We start from the raw sequence: 10,445 nt of genomic DNA, 5'->3' as shown, positions 1-10,445 counted from the left end.
GGCCTGTATGAATATAGTACAGTGGCTTAACTGTAATAACTTGGGTCTGGTTTCTCAGTTGTAACAGGGTTTTCAGCTGGCAGCCCAAAAAAAAGCTCTGATACACCAACCTGGCATCAGCGGCAGGGGGGGAAAGACCTAACAGAGCAGGAAACGCACAACCTAATAAATGGCAGTGTCACTGATTGTTGAATGTATGAACTTCTGAATGCCAGTAAATTTGAATTTATTTAGATCTTTTTTTTAGTAACAACAGCTAAAAGTAAGCACTTGTTTTTCAGCATAAATAGGAGAAATAAACTTCAAATCTTTTTGGAGTCTTGGAACTTCCACTTTTTTCATTTTAGGTTATAAAATGAGACAACATTGTTGATCTAGGAGAAGGGAGCAACGTGTTTGCTGTGAAACTCCAGAAAGGAAGACTCCTAACAATTCACTCCTAACAATGTTTTGTGCCATCTCTTAGGTCTCTAACAAAACAAATATGCGGCATTGAGAAAATGAGTTTTGATATATTACAATGTAAATGTATGGTCATTTCAACATGCACATCCAAATGTTTTTATGAATAAAAAAAATCAAGTTGCATTTGAATGAAAAGTTTTAATGAAGTTTACAGAAGGACACCTTGTCGTGGGTCAAAGTCAAAGGGATGGTATCACGTCTTCATGCTCGCTACACAACCTTGAGTCTTCATTGTCATGTCGAATTCAGGCACATTTTATAATCTGATTTTCAGCTGTTCAGGGCATCAATGTTAGGAATCTTTACCATTTTTCCCCCTTCAGACAAAACTTAAAACATCTTTCAATACCTCTACATTATTTGACACTCCATAACTAATGATCACCTTCTGAACAGACCCTATAAAGCAAAGAGTAAAACTTTTTTCCTATGTTGCGGTCCCCCAGCTTTCATTCCAGCTAGGATTTTACAATACCTCCACATGACTGAGGCCTGACGTCAACAACCATCCATTCATCTGAAAAATACTCATTTGTCAGTTTGAGGATAACATTCACGGTCCAGTGAAACATCTGTGTGTCAAAGTAGAATATTAGCTGAATACTAAAAAAAAAAAAAAAAAGTCATTAAAACTGTTTACAATTTTGGGGGAAAAAAAGCAAACCTGTTTATTAATTTAAATAAAATATTTGAAAGTTGTGTTAAAAACAACCTAAGTGCTCAAAACAGCCAATAATACAAATCAAGTTACTGTTAAGTGTCTTTTGATCCGAATTTTGAATTTCTAAATTTCAGACAGAGTAACTGATAGGGTTTTATAAAACATACAACTGATGAGGAAAGGAGTAAAAGCATTTTTGACATTTGAATACAGTTGGCAGCATGGACACAGAAGAGAAAACACTTCTTCACGCTCGGCAAACTAACGACTGGGAAACAAACCATGAAGGAGGGAATAAGTTAAATAATAAAGAACATTTTCATCCGAGTTTCATCACCAAGCTTTGGCTTTTCTGGTCATCAGGTGTGATGGATTTGAACCTTAAGATATGACAATGCAAAACGATTTTGTATCGGCCATGAGAGGCAGGACATCAAATATCAAACTGGCTGAAAGAAATCCATGTTGGTAGTCCTGGAACACAATTATTTCTCATCCTGAATATGGTACATTACTCCATATGCAATATATTTTGTTTCATACAAAACATTACTTCCGTTCTTTTGATGAACCAGATTTCTGATGCCTTATGATTCCAAAAAGTAGGCTGTTTGGCACTCAGTCTTCATAGCGCACCTCTGCCCTGAGCTCCTTTGTGATGAAGTTAATCAGGGTAGCTGTGACTTGCTGCTGAAGAGTGCTGTTTCCCATCACCAGGGCGATGAGCTGGGCTGCGTCCATCCAGTTCAGGTTACCTAAAACGGCCATAATGTCATTATAGAGCTTCTGTTGCTCTTTAGGTGGCAACTCCATCAGGATCTGAGGCAGGGGCCTGAACTGCCCGCTAGTCAGCCAGCTGCCCAAGAGACCACCAACCGCTCCACCTGCAGGCAGATAAAGGTCCAGTAAATGTAAGCATTTTATGTATGAGCTGCATCTGCATCAATGAACACAAAAACAGACTCAGATCAGAATCAAACTAGTGCTAGTTATAGTTTTATGTGTTTATCCTTCACAAAAGGGGTTACGAAACGTATGAACCCATCTCTCCTCTCAAGGTCACCAGCAAAGGTCTTATTTCCTACTGTTTATCCATCATACTCTACAAAACAAGGATCCACCTGTTTGTTTTTTGTTTGTTTGTTTGTATCTTTGGAAAATACTAATACTATGTATGTGAAAACGATGCTTCATGCTCCATAAAATCTCGGCCACAGTTTGGATCTGATGAAGCCTTGCTCCGTCCTGGAATGTGACATCAGGGATAAATCTAGATTGAGATCTGGACTGATCAAACCACTTGACATTTTTCATCGTTCCAGAGTCCAGTCTTTATGCTTCCTATCAGATTGAATCTCTTTATTTCCGTTTCACCTCACTGATGTGTGCTTGTCGTGGTCCTGTCACATTATGTCTGTTGTTGGACATTAAAACTGTACCAGTAGGAACCAACAGGTTTAAGTGCCACAGACAGGCGGTTTACATTCATTTGTTCACTCCATGTTCTGTCTGTATTCAAATGCACTGTTTTGGCTTTGAAAAAGCATTGTCCATGCAAACTGTTGTCCTGCTTGACAACACGAACACTGTGAGCTGACAGTCTGTGTGACTAGGAGTGTGTTTGAACTACACTTACGGGAACAGGGTCAGTCACACACAGCAAGCAGGATCACGCTTACGCTGTGACTAAATCCACACAAAATCAAGTAAAATAGTTTCTTTCCAGTGTCTGTCGAGGTGCTTTAACATTCATCCACTGACATTCAGAAACTGCTTAGGTTTGATGCTCCTTCTCTCCAATCACTGGAGCTCCATCGATTACTGACACAGTCAGTTAACTGTCTTTAAGTGAAGACTTATATATAACGCTGTTTTTAGGAACAACAACCACCAAACATTGAAATTCAATCCCAGCCTATCCCATGACCCCGGAGGGTCGTTGGGGCACCACAGGTGACCCACGGTTGTCATGTTATGGTGTGTCTTGGGCAATTGAACATGATGAAGCCCAACTCTCTTCTTGAACTGATCACAGAGGTCTCTGTGTGAATGGATGAATAAAAACCTGACAATCCTAAGGTTCACCCCCCTTTAGTGAGGAAAATGCTGAGTTCCAATGAAACGACCACTGTGACGTCTCCGTCACAAATACAGAAATCAGGACCAGAATTGTGAGAGCCAGTATTTGTTCTTACCGACAGCAATCCCTGGAGGTCCACCGAGTAACCCCCCTACAAATGCGGTTCCTCCTGCCACCATCGCTCCTTTGGTTGAGTTTTTCACCGCCACCTTTATCTGATCATGGGCTGATATCTCGCAGCACAGACGCATGACGTCATCCATTCGAGGAGCCATTGCAGCACTGACATGTTAGGAAAGAGAGGACAGTCAGCTCTATGGTGTTAAATGACAACTTAACTGGAATTCCTTCAGTTGTGGTTTAATAATTTACGACAAATCTATTCACAGACTCAGAGTCAGATCGAAACTTTAACAATAACATACATGTTCCACCTAGTTTGACTTTAGAGATCTGATGCTGGAAAACTGATTCCTGCCTTTATTTCAAACTGATTTTGTACTGTAACTGATTTTAATTGTTTTTCTCTGAAAAAAAGTGTGTTCAAATCTATTATTTCAAAAATAGACTGAACTGCTTTTATGTTATAGTAGCAGTAATAGTAACATTAGTAGTAATAGTAATATTAATAGTAGTTATAGTGTGTTATGTGTGTGTGAGAGAACAACAATGACAACAACAACAACAGCAATAATAACAAAAATAATAAATACTAATAATAATAATATAACTATATAAAGCATTACTTTCCTCGAACTCATGCAGCGTGACGAAGTCATTGGTTGTTTTGGTTTCGAGATTTTACATTTTCGGTTTCATTTAAATGAAAATTAAATTGCATATTTAAAAAAAAACCCAAAGCAAATATTTGTATAAAATATAAATTATTAAAGAAACACTTTTATGAGTTTATTAACCCTATGCTCTTCAATGTTAGTTACATCCAAATGGACTTTAGTATGACCTATCGTTATTTAACTGGTCTGTAAAGTCTGAGAAGTTTTATGACACAACAGAAACCAGACAAGGTTCATTATTTTATTAATAGAGTTTGTTTTTTTCCTCAGATAGTAAAACTTCATTTTATAAAAGTCAGCGGATTTGTCGCTGAAACATCGGCTCTATTTCACGATCTTAGTCCACATGTATTCACCTACTATCGTTACTGTAACTCTGTTCACTGGAAACAAAGTCAAACAACTGGTTTTATGTGAAGAAGTAAATTAAACTTGAGTTTCCTTTACTGAAGTCCTCCACAGTAAAACCCACTCTATCCTGTCAACGCGGCGGCTGTGGAAAACACATCAGGTTCAAGTTACCTGCAGGCCTGGTCCGAACACTCAGAGCGGGACTTCACGGGTTTAACACGCCTTCGGTTTCAAGTGAAACTTACGGACACGAGTCCGCTCCATGTAGTCCCTTCCGGAACCTGGGTCACGTGGTTTTCACCGCCGTCCCGGAAACGAGCAGGCCCCCCTGTGGACGGACGGGTTAGTCAGAGAACCGAGTCAATAGGTGGGACATGGCTGCTCAGTCACCTGTTCTATGACGTAGTGTTTGGACACATGATCATCACCTCTTCTATGACGTAGTGTTTGGACACATGATCATCACCTGTTCTATGACGTATGTTACACAAACATATTTATTTATTTTTGATTAGATGATCAGGTGACTGGTGTCACCTCAATGATTAGTGGGATATTGATCATCAGGGCCTACTATTGAATCTAAATCAGATTGATCATTTCAAACATTTTAATCATTATTATATTAAAGTAATTGATATGCTAACAGAACTATTGTGACTGCTTGGGCTTGGGTTCCTGAGTATCAAGAGTCTCGCTGTGTTCTTCAAGCGTTAGAAAAAAAATCAATGTCAAGATACAACACAAAATATAAATACAGTTGATGATGTCAATAAAAAAAATTCTCAGGATTCAAATCTTATAAATTTATTTCATCTACAGGTTTGCTTCAAAGTAACTCACCTCATTGTGGGAAGACATTGGAAGGAATTAAAGCTAATTAATAGTAATTATTGCTAAATGTAACAAATATGTTTCTACAGCTCAAAATTCATCCTTAAGAAATACGTACATCGTTAGAGAAAATGCAAAGTATACTAAAAGTGATTTCATTTACAAGTGCAGTTGGATAAGTGTGATTAAATTAGAATTAGTACTTGCAGTTATCCCCCTCCCTGCCCACAGAGTGCTTCTCACTGAAGTCCACCGCAGTGTGGACCAGGAATGTTTGCTCGCTGGGCAGACACTCCAGCCACCCACCTCGCTCTTTCCACTTTTCTGTTCGTATTGTGGTGGTCCAGTGAGGTAGAAACAGCAGAGAGTAGAATCAGGACATAAAATGACGTTAGTCACGTTAATGTAAAATCTGGCTTCTTGATATGGACAAAATGCTTCTATTGCATCCGACCTGAGACGGAAGGATTTCCTATCGTTACTAAACTTGAAGGAAAGTGATTCTGGCATGGTTCAAGTGTCAGAGACATACTGAGGAATAGAAACGTTCCACAAACATACTAGAATCTTCTTCCTTTAGAATTTATTTTACATTTGGGTAAAGACTTGTCGCATTTACTAACAACCAGGTACCCAGATGACTGCTATCAATGGTTTCTGATGTATTGGTCCTCAGGGCCCACTACTTAGATCAGAATCTTTCATTTCTCTCATATTTTATGAGACTATACCAGATCGTCATGTGGGTTTTGCTCTGGTATTTCAGGAAACCTGCAAAACTTTAGAATACACATTTGCAACCGCTGCAATACACATTTGGAATACACATTTGCAACCACTGGATTCGCCTGTCTGGTGGTCAAAATTAAACTGCACCGTAGCAACTTTACCTCATTATCTTATTCCTTTTTGTCACTGAAACCTTTAGAAAAGTTCATCAAAACTTCACAATCATAAACTAAAACTTACAAGAACCCCCTAAGACGTTTCTCCTTGTTTATTCATCCACCTTAAACAAGATAATATTTATGAACCCCAAACATTATGAATCATCTAAAAACAATGCAACTCATCTGCATGTGGTTGAACTCATATTCAAACCTGCATCTTTTTCCACAGAACTTTGAAAGTTTTCGCTTCTTGTCAGCGTGAATGTGTCTCGTAGATTTTCAGCAGACCAGTGTGTGTAAAATGTATTCCACACCTTTCAACGGTAAGGCTTCACACCTTTGTTTTTTTTTGTCATGTAGAATGCCATGCTGCAATTGTGTCTGAAATGTTTCCGCACACGTACAACTACTCAGTTTCTCTCTTGTATGGAATCTCATGTGGATGGATCCATTGGCTAGTCCATCTGAAATGCTTCCCACATTCCTCACAGCTAAAAGGCTTCTCACCCGTGTGGATTCTCAAGTTGGCTGTCAAGTTATTCCTCCTTCGGAAACATTTCCCACATGTTTTACAAGTGTAAGACTTCTCGCTTATGTGTGTTCTCATGTGGAGTGTCAAATGATAACTTTGTCTGAAATGTTTCCCCACATGTTTTACAACTGTCTGGCTTCTCATGTGGACGATCAAATGACCCGTCTGTCTGAAATGCTTCCCACATTTCTCACAGCTGTACGGCCTCTCACCTGTGTGCTGTCTCATGTGAACTGTCAAACCCGACTTCCATGTGAAATCTTTTCCACATGATTTACAAATATAAGGTTTCTTGCCCGTGTGTTTTCTCATGTGAACTGTTGAACCACTCTTCCTTTTGAAATGTTTGCCACATGATTTACACCAGTATGGCTTTTCATCTGTGTGTGATAGCAGCAGGTTAGTACTTTCTCCTTCTACCACAGAGCTTATAACTTGCATGCTAACTACAGACTCCTCCTGTGCTATACTTCCATTGGGTTTCATATCCAGAGTTGGATCTTCACTGGAGTCATTTTCCTCTTTAGTGGGAGTCAACATAAAGGTATCAGTCTCCTGCTTCAATATAAGCTGCTCTCTTCCCCAACTGATGCCAAGTTCCTCCTGTTCTTTTTTTTTTTCCACCTGTGGAGGCTTTGCATTCTCTTCATCTGTAGCGGGGCTCATCTCCTGCCACCATAACTGCTGATTGGTAGGAACATCTCCCTTATGGACATGTCGCTGTGGCCAGTCTGGAGGGACAAAGAACAACATGGAATGGAAATATACAAGACAGAATTTTGTCACTATTCCTGCAGCATTATGATAATAATGATGATAGATACTTGATTGTAATACTGAATGGAAAAGATTTGGCTTTCACAACAAAAAGTCCTCCTAACAAATAACATGAAAGATTCGTTTAGACTGATGCGCAGTTTCTATCCAGCACAGAATCACTACAAATCAAAGTTACAGAGGTTAAATAAAAGTGACGAGCTGAAGGAAGATTGATGATTAAACTTTACATCACTATTAAGCCTATAAGGAACAATCAAATGTTATCAGTGTTACGTTAATATTAAAAATGTTTTATGTATTTTTTCATTAAGATCATGGAAGAAGGTTGAAACAGAAAGGTAGAAAATCTAATAGAAAACCCAATTTCCATAAATGTTATAAGATGGAAATTTACTGAATGGGTAACTATAGTTTTGGCATGTAGAATAGTACATGACAGGAAATGCATGTTCTGTGTAAAAGAGGACGTTCAAACTGAAGAAACTGAGCGATAAGAAAAGAAAAAGTCAGGTCTTCTTAGACAGCCAGATATCTCTCTTCACAACTTTCACTCCCTCCATGTTTTCACTGATCATTCAAATCTTCGGATTCAAAATCTCTTGATTTTAAAACATAAAATTGTTTTAATTTAATATCATGCTTTAATATCATTTTAAATATATTAGGGTTTTTTTCAAAATATAATTTTGGCTTGTGAGCTGTGAAACCTTCCCTTGCCAAAATAATTATCTGCATAAATAATAACTTCTAAATAAATAATAATCTTACGAGTCGATCCAGCCAATGAAATCAACTCATCCTTTTGACTGACTGTTCAATGGTCAAACGTCAATTTTATAATGACACTAATTCACACAAATAAAATAAAAATACCATATTGTTTTAAAACACGACTCCAGAAATCCCTTGTACTGTATATAACGTATCGAAAGTGAGAGTGCAGCTCCCCCTACTGCTGAAGAGAGGGACGAAGACAGACTCGTCTATTTTAGCAGTGCAATGTAAACGATGAGACGGAGACGACAGGCCAATGCAAACGCACGCTATGTTACCAGTCTTGATAATTTTCATACAACAAAATAAAATACTAGTTTGAAACAGACGTACCTATCCTGTGCAACTTTAATTCTGGTTTCCATTTGATATCCAGGAGTTCGCGCTGCCGATCGATCTCTTCTTCGTAGGCTACGTAAAGTGCTTTTATTATTAACTCCATATATTTTATCAGTGCCTGTTAGTAGCTTTCTTACAAACTTTTTTAAATATTCATTGGAAGAAATTTTATTCCATGAATTATTTAGTTGTGAAACCAATATAAAACGGCGTTCTACGTGTTTTAGTATAGCCTATAAACTATTAATCACAATTGCTGTGACGCTTGTATTGTTGACTTCCGCTTTCTGTCCAACTGTTCCAGTTCCGATAAGAAAGTGAGGGCACCATTAGTTCCTAGTTTGTTCTCAATGAAAAAACAACAACAACAGCAACAGTCCAAAACCCTTATATTCATCCCACATGAGCTATATTGCAGACATTCTTCAAATATAATTTATAAAGTGAATGTATTTGAACAAATTCATGAGTTTTCAGTTCAGGTGTGTAGGATCTGTCTGTTGCATTAGGGCAGGAAGATAATGATCGACGGGACTTCCGCTGGGGTGTATCCTATAAATAACCCCCAGGTCTAGTCTGCATTAAATTTTTTCGGAATTACCGGCTTACTGAAACACTGTCAGTGCCTGTCAGGCAGCAGTTCTAAGCACATCGCTAATATTTGAATTTATGTCATATTTTCTTGAAGTCATACATAGTGTCTGTCTGATGACACCGGTATGAACTGAAAATTAAATCCCTCTTGTTCTTTAAAAAAAAATAAAAATCATTAGTCCACCAAATATCTTCGCAACCGTTGCAGATAGAAGATGAAACAAAAAGCTGATTACTCGGGTGGCAAAGGAGATGAAAATGAGATGATGACCTTGATCTTGAGAAAACTAGGTCATTGTCAAATGTCAACTTTTGCACACTCAGGAACCGGATAAGATAGAAAGACGAGGGAGAAGGCCAGTGTGAGTAAGACCGTAGATCAAAGCTAGTGCTTTTATCTACCTATGCACTAGCTTTGATCTATGGTTAAAGCTAGTGCATAGTTTTGACCTTACTTTCAGGGTACCCTGACCTACCTTTCAAGGGTAGATGTTGCAGTCAGGGATGTTGCGGTCTCTGACTGCCTTGATTCTTCTTGTTTTTGACTGGGAAGAGAGAGGAATGTCATCTGCATGGGCTCATTTAAAAATTACCTGTGTATTTAAAAAAGGGTGTGGACAGGGATGGGTCGATTACTCCAATATGTGCACTCTCTTCCATGTTAATTGTGATGTAAAAAGGAAATATGCTTGGATTCATGTATGTTTCAGTAGTAAATCCAAGCAAATCTTTGTACAAGAGGCCCCAGGGGCCAAACAAGTGACGCGTGAGGAGAGTGTGTGCAGGAGGGTGTCAAGTCAGTGAGGCGCACAGATACAGAGGTGAAAATGAAGTGGTCCAGTAACACCTGTATATTTCATATTTATTAGTAACTTCTGTCTTTATATTTCACTTTGCATACTTCTTTCATATTTGTAATGAATGTTAGAGTATATATTCTCTCTTATTTAATGTAAATCTATAATTCTTAATTTCAATGTCTCCCCAGATTTTATTCTTTTTAGTCTTTATTCTTCGTAATCCTTCATTTTCTGCTATCATTAAAGTCTGTCTGTCTGTATACCACATAAGATTAAATGCTTATAGCTTGTATAAATTTAACATATAAATTACAGATGAATACATTGAGCTTTGTTCACACTCCATAAATTATCATAATAGATATGTTATAATTATAAAATGTATACATTTGCTTCCCTATATCTCTTTCTGTTCCTTTGTAGCTCAGCTGCCTCGACTCCAGGCAGGAAGAACCGATAATCAATGTATCCGGTTAAAACTGGAATGTTTTCTGTGGAAAAAGTCGAGTTGTTGCGTTTGGCTGCAGCTTCACCCTCAGTTCACACAA

At 38.2% G+C, this 10,445-nt stretch overlaps 1 protein-coding gene across 3 annotated transcripts; it reads right to left on the bottom strand.

The window, feature by feature from the left end:
* Window positions 1-1,741: 1,741 nt before the first annotated feature.
* Window positions 1,742-8,773, bottom strand: LOC137598403 (protein C19orf12 homolog). Of its 3 annotated transcripts, XM_068318486.1 has the most exons (4): window positions 8,498-8,772; window positions 4,526-7,341; window positions 3,322-3,488; window positions 1,742-2,010 (listed from the first exon to the last, which is right to left on the bottom strand). In XM_068318486.1, exons 3-4 carry the CDS (start codon window positions 3,479-3,481, stop codon window positions 1,745-1,747), a joined length of 426 nt encoding a protein of 141 aa, XP_068174587.1. In that variant the 5' UTR covers window positions 3,482-3,488; window positions 4,526-7,341; window positions 8,498-8,772; the 3' UTR covers window positions 1,742-1,744. The 3 variants fall into 3 exon arrangements, 2 of the variants coding, with proteins under 2 accessions (XP_068174587.1, XP_068174575.1); XR_011036669.1 differs by lacking the exons at window positions 1,742-2,010; window positions 3,322-3,488 and having other exon boundaries at window positions 4,532-4,682; window positions 5,392-7,341; window positions 8,498-8,773; XM_068318474.1 differs by lacking the exons at window positions 1,742-2,010; window positions 3,322-3,488 and having other exon boundaries at window positions 4,532-7,341; window positions 8,498-8,773.
* Between the last annotated feature and the right edge of the window lie 1,672 nt (window positions 8,774-10,445).

This window comes from Antennarius striatus, chromosome 1 (genome assembly GCF_040054535.1).
Source record: "Antennarius striatus isolate MH-2024 chromosome 1, ASM4005453v1, whole genome shotgun sequence".
In the NCBI taxonomy this organism is placed as follows: Eukaryota; Metazoa; Chordata; class Actinopteri; order Lophiiformes; family Antennariidae; genus Antennarius; species Antennarius striatus.
This window is presented reverse-complemented; position numbering and strand designations above follow the sequence as displayed.

Excerpts from the sequence above, each read along its gene's own strand:
- LOC137598403 (XM_068318474.1), bottom strand. The coding sequence starts at position 8,606 with ATGGAGTTAATAATAAAAGCACTTTACGTAGCCTACGAAGAAGAGATC. Across the intron at positions 7,342-8,497 it reads ATTAAAGTTGCACAGGATAG|ACTGGCCACAGCGACATGTC; the intron begins GTACGTCTGTTT and ends TTGTCCCTCCAG.